We start from the raw sequence: 16,436 nt of genomic DNA, 5'->3' as shown, positions 1-16,436 counted from the left end.
TGTATTGCAAAAAACGTGGTGTGAACCCAGCCTTACTGTGAATCTCCCTGCGGAAACGCTGTTAAAGGGGTATTCCAGAAAAAAACTTTTTTTTATATATCAACTGGCTCCAGAAAGTTAAACAGATTTGTAAATTACTTCTATTAAAAAATCTTAATCCTTCCAGTACTGATGAGCTTCTGAAGTTAAGGCTGTTCTTTTCTGTCTGAGAGTTCTCTGATGACACCTGTCTCGGGAAACGCCCAGTTTAGAAGAGGTTTGCTATGGGGATTTGCTTCTAAAGTGGGCGTTTCCCGAGACAGGTGTAATCCGAGAGCACTTAGACAGAAAAGAACAACCTTTACTTCAGAAGCTCATAAGTACTGAAAGGATTAAGATTTTTTTAATAGAAGTAATTTACAAATCTGTTTAACTTACTGGAGCCAGTTGATATATAAAAAAAGGTTTTTTCCTGGATAACCTCTTTAATTTTGTCCCTGCAATATGTGCAGCCTATGCACACAGTGTGAACGTATTTTCTTTATTGTCGGTGCACTAAAACAGCGGTAGCGTCGCGCCAATCCATGAATCCAAAATGGCGTAATTTTTTGTGGAATTCAGCTGTGGAAGCTCATTGAAGTCAATGGGACTTCCTTGTCTCTGCTTAATGTGGATATTGTGCTAATTAAGTGTGGAATTCACACAGATTCAGCGCGAAATTGAACTTTTGAAACGAAAAAAGGTCCTTTTTTTCAGTGCTCAGTGGATTCATGCGGAATTCATTTGAAAATTCTGCATTCATTTTGTATAAAGTCCGCAGAAATTCTGCATAGATGCGGAATTTCAGCCAAAGGAATCTGGATGCCAAATTCCGCATCTATGCGGAAATTCTGACATCTGAACATTGAAATTACTGAACGGAATCCAGTGAATGAAATAATTCCGCTAGGAAATTCTGTTGCAGCAGCCTATTTTATAGGCTGAATTTTGTAGCGGAATTCCACTTGGAAAATCTGTGGTGTGAATGGGCCCTTAGAAGCCTCAGAACATGACTGTGGATTTAAAGGGGTACTCCAGTGGAAAAAAAATGTTTAAATTTTTTTATTTTTTTTTTTAAATCAACTGGTGCAAAAAAATTCAATAGATTTGTAAATTACTTCTATTTAAAAATCTTAATCCTTCCAGTACTTATCAGCTGCTGTATACAACAGAGGAAGTTCTTTTCTTTTTTCATTTCTTTTCTGTCTGATCACAGTGCTCTCTGTTGACATCTCATTCCATTTTAGGAACTGTCCAAAGTAGGAGAAAATACCCACAGGAAACCTATCCTTGCTCTGGACAGTTCCTAACCTGGACAGAGGTGTCAGCAGAGAGCACTGTGGTCAGACAGAAAATAAACTCAAAAAGAAAATAACTTCCTGTGGAGCATACAGCAGCTGATAAGTACTGGAAGGTTTAAGATTTTTAAATTGAAGTAATTTACAAATCTGTTTAACTTTCTGGCACCAGTTGATTTGAAAAAAAAAAAAAAATTATAATAATAATAATTGAGTACCCCTTTAAATTTCTAAGCCAGAACACTTTCCCAGAAGAAGAAATTGCCCGTCTGATCTAATAATATAAAGTATTATGTAATATTGCATATATATGAAAAATGTATATAAACCTTTAAGGATATAACTAGCTAAGATACTTTATATGGCACTCAAATTGCGGTTTTGGTCACGATTTGCGCAAAACACAGAAAAAATGTGATTTCATCTCACCATGTGAATAGACCCTTATGCTTTTATACATTGTGCCAAAAACTAGTGCTAGACTAGAGTTGTACGGTGCTGAAGGTGGCGTAGTTTATGCCGAGTGTCGGCTGCAGTTACCTGCAGTTGGCAATCGTTTCTAGAGTCATACATGAGTGTACCATTGTGACATGTCTTACAACTAGAGATGAGCGAACTTACAGTAAATTTGATTCGTCACGAACTTCTCGGCTCGGCAGTTGATGCATAAATTAGTTCAGCTTTCAGGTGCTCCGGTGGGCTGGAAAAGGTGGATACAGTCCTAGAAGACTCTTTCCTAGGACTGTATCCACCTTTTCCAGCCCACCGGAGCACAGGAAAGCTGAACTAATTTATGCAGGAAAAGTCATCAACTGCCGAGCCGAGAAGTTTGTGATGAATCAAATTTACTGTAAGTTCGCTCATCTCTACTTACAACCGATCTGACTCTCTGTACCAATGACCTTGTTGCTTCTGTCTCGCAGGCTGTCTCTGTGCAGTGACTGTCACCGTCCCACCGAAGGTTGAGGTTGCGTTTGGTCATGAAGCCATCTTCACGTGTCAGCCGAAGTTCTCCGGATCTCCGAAATACAGCGTGGAGTGGTCCTATGTAAGTAAAGGGAGACCGAAAAGTGTATGTCCATCATTGGCCATGTGTCCACCTAGGATAATATCCCCTTTATAAATGCAATACCTTCCCTGTAGAAATGAGAACTTAAAGGGGTACTCCACTGCCCCAGCATTCAGAACATTTTGTTCAAAATGCTGGGTGTGGCCTGCAGGGGTCGTGACGTCATGCCACACTCCCTCAATGCAAGTCTATGGGAGGGGGCGTGGCTCTGCCACGCCCCCTCCCATAGACTTGCATTGTGAGGGACTGGCATGACGTCACGAGGGGGCGTGTCCGTGACATCACGACCCCAACAGCCTGCACACAGCTTTCGGAACAGAATGTTCCAAACACTGAAACAGTGGAGTACCCCTTTAATTCATCCTCTTTTATCGAATTGTTAAGAACTCTGTTCAGACATCATCTACTTTATTTCTGGGAGAGCTGGGTGACAACCAATAAGGCTACTTAATTTTTCTCCCTCTGGACATGTCACCCTACTGTCCAAGGCTTCTGAATTTGTATACAAATGGAACGGGAAAGATTTGTCAATCAAGTCTATAGGAAAGCTGTGTGACAAACACTTTGGCAGCGATAACACTGGCTGTATAGGTTACATAGTAATATAATAACATTGTTCATAAGGTTGAAAAAAGACCAGAGTCCATCAAGTTCAACCAATAACCCTAATGAGTCCCTACTGAGTTGATCCAGACGAAGGCAAAAAAAAAAAAAAACCCTCATACTAGAGGTAAAAATTCCTTCCCGACTCCAAATATGGCATCAGAATAAATCCCCGGATCAACGTTCTGTCCCCAGAAATCTATTATCCATAACCTGTAATGTTATTATTCTCCAAAAATGCATTTACAGAGTTCCCCATGACACCTCCTCTGGGAAAGAATTCCGTAGTCTCACTGCTCTTACAGTAAAGAACCTCTGTCTGTGCTGGTGTAGAAACCTTCTTTCCTCTAAATGTAGAGGATGCCCCCTTGTTATAGATACAGTCCTGGGGATAATCTTTCTGGGTACTGTAGTCCTACCATTCCCTGTATTACTCTGGTTGCCCGTCTTTGAACCCTCTCCAGCTCATCTACATCTTTCTTGTACACTGGTGCCCAGTACTGTACACAGTATTCTATGTGTGGTCTGACCAGTACTGTACACAGTATTCTATGTGTGGTCTGTCCAGTACTATACACAGTATTCTATGTGTGGCCTGACCAGTACTGTACACAGTATTCTATGTGTGGTCTGACCAGTACTGTACACAGTATTCTATGTGTGGTCTGACCAGTACTGTACACAGTATTCTATGTGTGGTCTGACCAGTACTGTACACAGTATTCTATGTGTGGTCTGACCAGTACTGTACACAGTATTCTATGTGTGGTCTGACCAGTACTGTGCACAGTATTCTATGTGTGGTCTGTCCAGTACTGTACACAGTATTCTATGTGTGGTCTGACTAGGGATTTGTACAGCGGTAGAATTATTTCCTTGTCGTGGGCATCTATGTCCCTATTGATACACCCCATGATTATATTTGCCTTGGCAGCAGCTGCCCGACACTGGTCACTACAGCTAAATTTACTGTTAACTAAGACTCCCAAGTTCTTTTCCACGTCAGTCGTCCCAAGTGTTCTCCCATTTAATACATAATCCCAGCCTGGATTTTTCTTCCCCATGTGCATTACCTTACATTTATCAGTGTTGAACCTCATCTGCCACTTCTCAGCCCAAACCTCCAACCTACCCAGATCCATTTGTAACAGTGCACTTTCCTCTATTGTGTTAACCACTTTACAGAGTTTAGTATCATCTGCAAAGATTGCTATTTTACTATTCAACCCCTCTACAAGGTCATTAATAAATATATTAAATAGAACAGAAACCAAGACTGACCCCTGTGGTACCCCATTAGTAACAGTCACCCAATCAGAATAAGTACCATTAATAACCACCCTCTGTTTCCTATCACAGGTTGTGTCACCCAGCTTTATAAGAAATTGCTGAACAGGAACTCTACCAGCCTGGTAGAATAGGTCAATTATAAAGAAATGAATCTTCCCTATGTACACAGGTGGCTTACTACCAGCCATCCAACAAAACAGTCATGAAATGTTTTACTCGCACACACCAGCCTGCAGACTCACTTACACCCTACTTTAAAGAAGAAATTCAGTGGTAGACCACTTATCCCCTATCTGCAGGAAAAGCATTTGATCACGGGGATCCGCTGGGAACCCCTGCGATCTCCTATACAGGGCCCCGGCTTTGCTTCACTAGGTTGACTGTTGTACTGACTTAGGATGAAACACGCCCCCTCCATTAATTTCTATGGTAGAGGTGGAGACACAGCGTTGGCGTGTTTCTGCCTCCCCCATAGAAATGAATGGAGAGAGCGTGTTTTGACCAGCATCAGTGCTGGGTGTGAAACGTCACTTCCGGAAGAAGAGCCAAGGCCCTGTACGGGAGATCACAGGGGGTCCCAGTGGTAAGACTCCCGCGACCAGACACTTATCCCTAATCCTGCAGATAGGAGATAAGTTGTCTACCACTGGATTTCTTCTTTAAAGCCCAGTAACCATCTGTTTTCAGCACCTGTGCTGATTTTGGCCAGGAAGGGAACAAAAGGCCCCACTACCAACCTCCATAGGTATCCAGGCCCAAAAACAGACTTTATTAAAGATTCCTTAGCAACTAGTGTCTGTGAGGATTTCACTATCCTGGATTTCTCATATCTCTTGGATTAGATGTTTGCTTCCTGAAACCTGGTAGGTTAGTGTGACAGGTACTTTGGGGAAATATATACGGTAGCTCCCTGATCACCTTTTCTGTCACTGTCACAATTTTCATTGAAAAAATAGCTGCAAAATAATCCTTTTGCAAAACTGTGTTGCAAAATCTCTGTACAAATCTGCACTTTTTGCAATGATCTCCTGAAAGCAAAAACACAAAAAAAGGCACGGTGTGTGAACCTAGCCTTATGCCTCCAATTTGTCCTTCTCTTTTAGAAGACAAAGTATCTCTGAAGGACCCAGTGTGATCAATATAATCATCAGACAACTCATTGATTTCGATGGAAGACCAAACAATCAACCAATATTTAGTATTGGCTTTCCCTGACAAGAGGAAATTGGTTGTGCAAACCAACACAACCCCTTTGAAGGGGTACTCCGCCCTTAGACATCTTATTCCCTATCCATCGGATGACTGGGGTGCCGCAACAGAGATCGCGGGGGTAACCCCGCGATCTCTGTTGCGGCACCCCAGTCATCCGATGCACAGAGCGAACTTCACTCCGTGCCTGATGACTAGCAACGCAGCGCCGGAGGCTCGTGATGTCATAGCCATGCCCCCTAGTGACATCACTATGGGAGGGGGTGTGACAGCCACCATGCCCCCTCCCATAGACTTGCATTGAGGGGGCGTAACGTGACGGTTACTGCAGGGAGATCGCGGGGATCCCAGTGGCGGGACCCCCGCAATCAGACATCTTATCCCCTATCCTTTGGATAGCGGATAAGATGTCTAGGGGCAGAGTACCCCTTTAAGCTGAGATACTTTATACAGGGGTTGTTTGCTTTGAAGAGTCCCCTATTTCATATATTGGTATTGGGGAAGAGCTCTCCCTCAGGTTGACCAGTGCAGCCTTTACACAATCGATTTTAATGGGCGCCAACTGATAATTCAGAATGGTCCCAATAGGGAGAAATAGCTCATCTGAAAGGAGGGTCCTAGCAGTCGGACCCCCCACAATTAGCTATTACCAGGGGACCAGCCACTTGGAAAAGGATTGCTCCTTAAACTATTATAGAAGGCATTTAAAGGGGTACTCCGCTGCTCAGCATTTGGAACAAACTGTTCCGAACGCTGGAAGTGGCGCCGGGAGCTCGTGATGTCATAGCCACACCCCCTCATGATGTCACAACCCGCCCCCTCAATGCAAGTCTATGGGAGGGGGCGTGACAGCTGTTATGCCCCTCCCATAGACTTACACTGAGGGGGCGGGGCTATGACGTCATGAGCTCCCAGCGCCGGCTCCAGCGTTCGGAACAGTTTGATCCAAACTCTGAACAGCGGAGTACCCCTTTAAGAAACTAAATCTCACTATTAAGAAGTTCTTGAGTCCTCAGGAGCATTTTGGGTGTTACTTGTAATAAGAATGGCCAGGCCACAGGGCGCCTGCGTGGTGATAAGCCGGGTATTGTTTAGAATGTGCTTAAAGTGCCGCTACTTAATCTTTTCTCGCTTAACCTTTTCTTTCCTGGAACCACAAATATCAATATGGCATTGTCCCGGGCTTCCTACTGTCAGAGGACCATTGTTCTGGCAACTGGAAAAGGGACTTTTTTTTTCAATGTAGCGGATGATTCAGCTGAAAATGTGGAACTGAAATAAGATTTTATCTGGACCAGCCTCAAAATATCACTACGCTACTGAATAACACAATAATCTTCTTCTACCTGAAAAGGCTGATAACAGAGAGCAAAAGATTGCTTTATAGAGAAGATAGACTTTTATAATACTCTTTTAGCTGTAAAGCAAGGTAAAAAAAAAATGTTGTGCATTTTTGTTAATTATTAGATTTATATGCACATCGGAGGAGATTTATCAAAACCTGTGCTAAGGAAAAGTTGTATAGTTGCCCATAGCAACCAATCAGATCGCTTCTTTCACTTTTAACAAGGCCTCTGCAAAATGAAAGAAGCGATCTGATTGGTTGCTATGGGCAACTGGGCAACTTTTCCTTTGCACAGGTTTCGATAAATCTCCCCCATAGTGATTCTGGGTAGAGTGCGAACCATAAGGCAATGTCCTGCGTCTGGTGTTTTTTTCTGGCGTTTTTTTCATTTGTGTGAAAATTGCACCTTGGCAGTTTTTTTGGTACCCAAAATTTGTTGGGTACCAAAAAAATAAATAAAAAAGGATGCAGCAGTGATGGAAGTAAACGAAATGTATATATTTTATAACAAGATTGTTATTATTTTTTAATAAAGTGTGTGTGTTTCACTTTTTTTTCTCATTTTTTTTTTTACATTTTTTAGGTAGTACTACTGCTCCCAGCATGGAACAAACTGTTCCATGATGGGAGTAGTAGTTCCTGTACTATAGATGTATCGCCCTGGGTGTCAGTCCTGCCACCCGATGCGAGCGTCCATAATACAGCGCTCGCATCTCTGCTCTGTACTCCGGCCAGTGATGTGAATAGAACATCATTCGTATTTTCCGCCCAGAGCTGTGATTGGCTGGAACCATCTGGCCAATCACAGCTCTCTGTGGGAAATATGAATAGGTGTATATATATATATATATATATATATATATATATATATACGGCAGTGCAGGGGACCGTAGAAGAGCGGCCGGATGCATCTATACATTATACTGGAGGATCGCAAAGGCGATCTGTCAATTAGTACAGGTACTACTACTCCCATCATGTAACAGTGTGTTCTATGCTGGAAATAGTAGTACTACCTAAAAAAATTTAAAAAATAAAGAAAAAAAGTGAAAAACACACACTACATTTTTATTATTGTCGGCTACATTTTTAGGTCCCTGCCCACCCGCCCACATAAATTGATCCCTGTTTAAAAAGTAATAAAAATGTTTTTATAAAAAAGATAAATTTCGTTAGATACAATTTTTTCCTTCACTACTGTATCTTTATTTTTATTATATTTTTTTTTATTGTACCCTACGAAATTTTATTAAAAAAGGTATCTCTAAAGTCCAAAAAAGAATAAAAGATGCCTGCAAAAACGCCAAAGTTAAAACCCACATATCGTTTTTTTTTTGGCATTTTTTTGGCGTTTTTTTCACTCCCATAGACTTCTATGGGAGAAAAACGCCACAATTTTTAATTAAAAAATCGCCAGTGGCTCAACATGCTGCGATTACCAACGATCTGAAAAATGCCAAAAAAGAGTGAAAAAACGCCAAAAGGATAAAAAAAACGCCAAAGTGAAAAACGCCAAGTGAAATTCCAGCCTAAAGGAGTACTCCACTCCCCAGCATTCAGAACATTTAGTTCCGAAAGATGGGAGCGGGCTTCGGGGGGGGGGGGGGGGGGGGGTCGGCACGCCCCCTTGTGATGTCCCGCCCCCTCAATGCAAATCTATGGGAGGGGGCGTGACTTGGGTGGGGTGCGACATCACGAGAGGGCGTAACCCGCTCCCAGGGTTCAGAACTAAATGTTCCGAATGCTGGGGAGTGGAGTACCCCTTTAATGTCGGCATACATATTCCAGAATGAGAACCCCTTACAGCAGTGGTATCCAACCTGCAGACCTCCAGATGTTGCAAGACTACAATTCCCAGCATGCCCGGACAGCCAACGGCTGTCCGGGCATTCTGGGAGTTGTAGTTTTGCAACATCTGGAGGTCCGCAGGTTGAAGACCACTGCCCTATAGAATGATCAGACCCCTTTGGCACTGCTCAGAGATTAATTTTACTGAAATCTGACAATGTAAATTGATTTGAAGGAAGTTTTTTTTTTTTTTTCCCACTAAAAGAAATCTCTGAGCAGTGTCAAAGGGGTCTGATCTATTAAACCACCACTGATTTCTAGAATGGAATGCCATGACCCTGTTGGCGCTGCTCAGAAATGTATTTTATTGGAACAAATCTCCATTCAAATCAAATGACGTTGTCTGATTCCTAGTAAAATAAATCTCTGAGTGATGCCAAAGGGGCCTGATCTATCAGAGCACAGCTGAGTTCTAGAATGGAAAACACCTTTGGCACTGCTCAGAGATATTTGTTTTTTTTTTTTTACTGAAATATCATCATTCAAATCAATCAATGTCATCAGATTCCCAGTAAAATAAATCTCTGAGCAGTGCCAAAGGGGTCTGATCTATCAGAGCCCCGCCAATTTTCAGCATGAAAAGCTAAGACCCCCTAAGAGATTTATTTTAGTGAAATACCGGTATGTCTAATAAAATCAATTCCCTGTGATTGAAATCTCTGTGCAGTGCAAAAGGGGTCTGACCATTCCATTCTGGAAATCGGTGGGTCTTTTATTAACTGCTTTATGACTACTGACTTTTATCCACACCTTTGACCTACAGGTAGACCAGGATGGACAGAGGACCCGCATCGCGACCTTCAACGATGGGAAGGCTTCAGTAGACCCGGACACACCATTCAGCGGCAGAGCGGCCATGCGTAGTGACAACAGTCTGGTCATAAGTGACATCCGTGTAAAGGATGAAAGTGAATTCGTTTGCAGAGTGAACACCGTGAGTGAAGGGACCGGCGAGGGCAGTGCTCAGCTGAAGGTTTTTGGTGAGTGCAGACATCTGCTATGTGTAAATAATTGCTGGTTAGCACTAGATGTCATTATTAGAGATGAGCGAGCTTACAGTAAATTCGATTCGTCACGAACTTCTCGGCTCGGCGGTTGCTGACTTTTCCTGCATAAATTAGTTCAGCTTTCCGGTGCTCCGGTGGGCTGGAAAAGGTGGATACAGTCCTAAGAAAGAGTCTCCTAGGACTGTATCCACCTTTTCCAGCCCACCGGAGCACCTGAAAGCTGAACTAATTTATGCAGGTAAAGTCATCAACTGCCGAGCCGAGAAGTTCGTGACGAATCAAATTTACTGTAAGTTCGCTCATCTCTAGTCATTATACCTTATATACCAGGTGTGGCCAATCCGTGGCTCTTTGATAGGTGCCTTGTGGCTCGTGGTTCTCTTCCAGCCCTCGATCTATCGCCCGTCTCCACTTTAACCCCTTAAGGACATGCGCCGTAAATGTACGGCGCTACATAGCGTCACTTTGCGCACAGCGCCATACATTTACGGCGCGCGGCTGTGACATGAGCGCAGGAGCTGCGCTCGCTTCATTCCAGGTGGGTCCCGGCGGCTGTCAGCAGCCACGGACCCGCCAATAATGGCAGACATCAGCGATCGCACAGATGTCTGCCAATAACCCCTCAGATGCCATGATCAATACATATCACGACATCTGCGGCAGTGCGGCGCTTAAAATGGCTGATCTTACCACCCGCGGCACTGCTGCGGGATCAGATCAGCCAAGATGGCGGACGGAGGTCCCCTCACCTGCCCCCGTCCATCTCCCGGGGTCTTCTGCACTGATCTGCCTTCCAGCAGACCAGTGCAGAAGATTGACGATAATACTGATCAGTGCTATGCCCTATGCATAGCACTGAACAGTATTAGCAATGTAATGATTGCTATAAATAGTCCCCTATGGGGACTGTAAAAGTGTAAAATAAATGTAAAAAAAAAAGTGAAAAAAATTTGAAAAAGCCCCTCCCCCGATAAAGTTTTAAATCACACCCCCTTCCATAGACTTGCATTGAGGGGGTGGGGCGTGACGTCACAATACCCTGTCCCCTGCAAACATAGCTCCAGGCTGCTGATGTACAGGGGTGCAGCAGGAGAGATCCCGGGGGTCCCCAGCGGCGGGACCCCCGCGATCAGATATCCTTTGGATAGGGGATAAGATGTCTAGGGGCTTTTCCTTAAGGGGTTAAAAAAGCAGTGGCTGCTGGTAGCAGACATTCTGCATGCATGCATGTCTGCTCAAGATGCTCCAGAGACAGCTGACCTGTCCCTCTGTCTCCTGCCACCAGAGAAGAGCAGAGTAGGAAAGAAAAACGTGCTTTGGAGGCTGTGGTATAAGCTAAATGTTAGGGAGCGCTACCGCTATATGTGGGCTGTATGGCGGTGGGGCCTACTGCAATATTGAGGCTATATGGGGTGGGACCTACAGTTCTATGGTGGCTGCATGTGATGGAGCCTACGGCTATATGGGAACTGTATGGGGTGGGGCCTACTGCTGTATGGGGTATGTTTGTGGTGGGGCCTGCTGCTTTGTGGGAGCTGTTTGGGGTGGGGCCTTTCTGCTCTATGGGGGTTTTATGGGGTGGGGCATACTGCATAATGGGGACTGCATGGGGTGGGGGTTACTGCTATATGGGGTTTGCACTTACTGCAATATGGGGGCCTACTGCTATATGGAGCAGTATGAGGTGAAGCCAACTGTTATATGGGTCTACTGCTAGGGGGAACTGTTAAATGGGGGCCTACTGCTATATGGGGATCACTATACTCATCTCAGCTTTGTAAACATATCAACCAGATTTTAAGCGCAACATAGCAAAGATGGAAGTCAGCAAATAGCTGGTATGCATGTTTTTAAAACTAATAATAACATTTATATTATTTATTAATATGTAGTTGCACACTACATATGAATAAATACTACTGTTTATATGTATATCTTAGTTTTCAGATATGTGTATGTCTCGTGGCTCTCAAACATGTAAAGTCTATCGAAGGGGCTGTCACTTTGAGCAAGTTTGGCCACCCCTGTTATATACTCTAGCCGACCACAGACATTAGATTCTTAGTTGTGGGTTAAAGGGGTATTCAAGGCCAAAACTTTTTTTTATATATCAACTGGCTCGGGAAAGTTAAATAGATTTGTAAATTACTTCTATGAAAAAATCTTAATCCTTCCAATAGTTATTAGCTTCTGAAGTTGAGTTGTTGTTTTCTGTCTAACTGCTCTCTGATGACTCACGTCCCGGGAGCTGTGCAGTTCCTATGGGGATATTCTCCCATCATGCACAGCTCCCGGGACGTGACATCATCATTGAGCAGTTAGACAGAAAACTTCAGAAGCTAATAACTATTGGAAGGATTAAGATTTTTTAATAGAAGTAATTTACAAATCTGTTTAACTTTCCGGAGCCAGTTGATATATATAAAGAAAGGTTTTGCCTGGAATACCCCTTTAAAGGGGTACTCCACTGCAACACATTTTGTTTTTAAATCAACTGGTGCCAGAAAGTTAAACAGATTTTTAAATAACTTCTATTAAAAAATCTTAATCCTTCCAGTAATTATCAGCTGCTGTTATGATCCACAGGAAGTTCTTTACTTTTTGAATTTCCTTTCTGTCTGACCACAGTGCTCTCTGCTGACACCTGTTCATGTCAGGAACTGTCCAGAGCAGGGTAGGTTTTCTATGGGGATTTACTCCTACTCTGGACAGTTCCTAAAATGGACAGAGGTGTCAGCAGAGAGCACTGTGGACAAGACAAAAAAGAAATTCAAAAAGTAAAGAACTTCCTGTGGATCATAACAGCAGCTGATAAGTACTGGAAGGATTACGATTTTTTTAATAGAAGTAATTTACAAATCTGTTTAACTTCCTGGCACCAGTTTATTAATAAATAAAAAAAATAAATAAATAAAAAGTTTTCCAGTGGAGTACCCCTTTAAGGCAAATCCTTCAAAAATATTTTTTATGGGGTTGTCCCTATATCCATGGAGAGAGAAAAAAAGGATCTGAAAGGTTGATCCAAGCACTGGTTAAAAGTCCTGCACTGTTTCGGGGGTAGGGGGTCAGGGGTCTGTGGTTTTTAACTAATTTAATTAACTCTTTCCTTTCTGCTTTCAGTGACGCCTTCGGCCCCAGAACTTTTAGTAAACACTCACAGTGTATCCATCACGGAACAAATAGCGGCAGAGGTAATATAAGACATTTTAGTCCGCATTCCTTCTGTTGACATTAAAAGTTCTTTCCCTGCACCATTTATCTAGATAGTACGCAAAAGGCGCAGTGTTTTTTTCTTTTTAGCGCCTTTTGTGCGACTTTTTAAATAGACATTCTTCACAATGCTGTCTTGCAGTACACCATTTATCACCATTTATCATTTATCACCATTTATCCCATTTTCTAATTGCGACTTTAGTAAAAAGTCGCAAATTTTTGCGCAAAGAGCAAAATTGAGGCGCAAATCGACACCATCTGTAAGGAGACGTGAGAAAAACCTCTACGCTAAGGAAATGTGCAAAGCATGGATAGCACGCAAAATTTATTATTAAAGGGGTACGGTATTCCAGGAAAAAACTTTTTTTTTATATATCAACTGGCTCCAGAAAGTTAAACAGATTTGTAAATTACTTCTATTTAAAAAATCTTAATCCTTTCAGTACTTATGAGCTTCTGAAGTTAAGGTTGTTCTTTTCTGTCTAAATCCTCTCTGATGACACCTGTCTGGGGAAACGCCCAGTTTAGAATCAAATGCCCATAGCAAACCTCTTCTAAACTGGGCGTTTCCCGAGACAGGTGTCATCATAGAGCACTTAGACAGAAAAGAACAACCTTAACTTCAGAAGCTCATAAGTACTGAAAGGATTAAGATTTTTTTTAATAGAAGTCATTTACAAATCTGTTTAACTTTCTGGAGCCAGTTGATATATATATAAAAAAAAAAATTCCTGGAATACCCCTTTAACACACCAAATTTATTATTGTCCTTGTGACTTTTTGATAAATTTGTCGCGTGCAAGTCAAAACCGCCATTAAAAAAAAACCGGTGGAGTAAAACAACTACACTAGATATCCTTTGGTAATTGTCAGCCATTGTTCCTTTGGGGTGCTGGACCTGCAAAATTTTCTGAAAATAAAGTTATTATCTCTCTTGAATATTTTTAGGTTGGAACCTGCACCAGTAGGAATTCATATCCGGCACCAGCAATCGAGTGGTACAAAAATCATGTTCTTATGGATGCGGGAACTGAGAAAACAGGAGGTAAAGTGGAGTCAGATATCAGCTGTAACACTATAGGGAAAGTCTGCGGTGAAAATAAAAATATATTTTTAAGGTACTAGTGTTGAGGGAAGTTTTAAAAATTTTTTAATATTGGCTTCTGATTGAATCAAGAACTCAGCAGTAACCCTAAAACTCAAGCATAACCCTAACAGCCTTAAAGGGGTATTCCGCTTCTGGCATCTTATCCCCTATCCAAAGGATAGGGGATAAGATGTTAGATCGCCGCGGTCCCGCTGCTGGGGACCCCGGGGATCGCCGCTGCGGCACCCCGCCATCATTACTGCACAGAGCGAGTTCGCTCAGTGCGTAATGACGGGCGATACAGGGGCCGGAGCAGCGTGACGTCATGGCTCCGCCCCTCATGACATCACGGCCCGTCCCCTTAATGCAAGTCTATGGCAGGGGGCGTGATGACCGCCACGCCCCCTTCCCATAGACTTGTACTGACGGGGGCGGGCCGTGACATCACGAGGGGCTGAGCCGTGACGTAACGATGCTCCGGCCCCTGTATTGCCCGTCATTACGTGCAGAGCGATCTAACTCTGCGCAGTAATGATGGCGGGGTGCTGCAGCAGCGATCCCTGGGGTCCCCAGCAGCGGGACCGCGGTGATCTGACATCTTATCCCCTATCCTTTGGATAGGGGATACGATATCTAGGGGCGGAGTACCCCTTTAAAGGGGTTCTCCGGTGGAAAACATTTGTTTATAAATCAACTGGTGCCAGAAAGTTAAACAGATTTGTAAATGACTTCTATTAAAAAATCTTTACCCTTCCAGTACTTTTTAGCAGCTGCATGATACAGAGGAAATTCTTTTCTTTTTGAATTTATTTTTTGTGTTGTCCACAGTGCTCTCTGCTGACACCTCTGTCCGGGTCAGGAACTGTCCAGCGCAGCATAGGTTTGCTATGGGGATTTTCTCCTACTCTGGACAGTTCCTGAAACAGGCATCAGGTGTCAGCAGAGAGCACTGTGGAAAAGACAAAAAATTATTTCCTCTGTAGTATACAGCTGCTAAAAAGTTCCGGAAGGGTACAGATTTTTTAATAGAAGTAATTTACAAATCTGTTTAACTTTTTGGCACCAATTGATTTTAAAAAAAAAATGTTTTCCACCGGAATACCCCTTTAAAGGTGTACTCTGCAGAAAACATCTTATCCCCTATCCAAAGTATAGGGGCTAAGAGTTAGATCACTGGGGTCCTGCGATCTCCGGGCTGACAGCGGCAGCGTCCGGAACACATACATAGTACATAGCCGTCACGCCTCCTCCCATAGACGTGAATGGAAGGGGCGTGGCGGCTGGCATCTTCAGTCAACGGGCACGGAACGGAGTTCAATCCATGCACCGAATGACAGGGGTGTCGCAGCGGAGATCGCAGGGCTCCCCAGCGGCGGGACCTCCACAATCTAACATCTTACCCTCTATCCTTTGGCTAGGGGATAAGATTTTTCAGAGTACCCTTTTATATACCTGACATAAGTTAATGTCAATGTTACAGCAACATGGTAACCCATGGTAACACACAGCAGTAGCGGATTTTGTATGCTTTTTAAAATTAAAATAAAAAATACAAAAATTATGCCTTTTCTCTTGGAAGATGCCTGCAGGTGTTAAAACACACACAGGGTTATCAGAAGAAACTATGGCTTTTTACAACTTTTTTAAAAAATTGTCCCTTTTGGGAGTAGCAACAAGTTTTTCACTGTCCTCCCACCATGCAGTGTTTCATTTGTCCTGTGGAGGCAGTGTGGGGGAATTAAAGACTTGTTTCCTTTCAGCTACAGCTCATTGTTCAGAACTCCTGTGATAAACTCATTACAAGAAAAGACTGGAGAATGTGAGCAACCCCTTTTAGCTGACCATATGACTTAAAGGGGTCATATGGTCTCCAAAGGATAGGGACTCCAAAGGATAGGGAATACGTTGTCTGATCTCGGGGGTCTGGCCACTGGGACCCCCCCAGTTTAGAACGCAGGTTTGTGGTGGACGTGATTGTTACGTCATCTCAAGCCTCCTCCCAAAGACATGAATGGAGGTAGCGTGGCGTCCTTTAGGGTACTCTGCCCCATTTTTAGGATCAGAGTACCCCTCCAAGGGATTTGATTCCAGCACTTGTCTAAAGCTATCTTCACATCTGCATCAAAGGCTCTGTTGGGGGCCTCTGTCACAGATTCCATTCAATATACTGGACAAAAAGACATAGAAAGCTGTAAAATGATAGACAACCTGCTGGGAACCGAGAGACTCCATTAAAGTCAGTGGGGTCCATCAGGCTCCTTTGTTGTCCGTCGTGTAGCAGATCAACCTGCTCCTTTTTTATTTTGTTCTTCTGCTCCAGTGGACGAGCAGATGAATGGAAAAACAACCGAGCCTCAAATGCAGGTTTGAACGTACCCTAACATGCACAGATACTAGCAGACCTAGCCAGCTATTCATTTTTGAGACAGGGTATCATCTTGGCATCCGT

General features: G+C 43.2%; 1 protein-coding gene across 1 annotated transcript in view; it reads left to right on the top strand.

Annotated features, from left to right (window-relative positions):
- BCAM (basal cell adhesion molecule (Lutheran blood group)) overlaps positions 1-16,436 on the top strand; it is a 90,647-nt gene that overhangs the window by 50,389 nt on the left and 23,822 nt on the right. The window contains exons 2-5 of the mRNA XM_056543321.1: positions 2,240-2,364; positions 9,444-9,660; positions 12,808-12,878; positions 13,849-13,945. Coding sequence (XP_056399296.1) covers positions 2,240-2,364; positions 9,444-9,660; positions 12,808-12,878; positions 13,849-13,945 — 510 coding nt within the window. The remainder of the gene's footprint in view (positions 1-2,239; positions 2,365-9,443; positions 9,661-12,807; positions 12,879-13,848; positions 13,946-16,436) is intronic.

This window comes from Hyla sarda, chromosome 10 (assembly GCF_029499605.1).
Source record: "Hyla sarda isolate aHylSar1 chromosome 10, aHylSar1.hap1, whole genome shotgun sequence".
Lineage (NCBI taxonomy): Eukaryota > Metazoa > Chordata > Amphibia > Anura > Hylidae > Hyla > Hyla sarda.
Note: the sequence above shows the minus strand (reverse complement) of the source record. Positions and strands in the feature narration are given on the sequence as shown.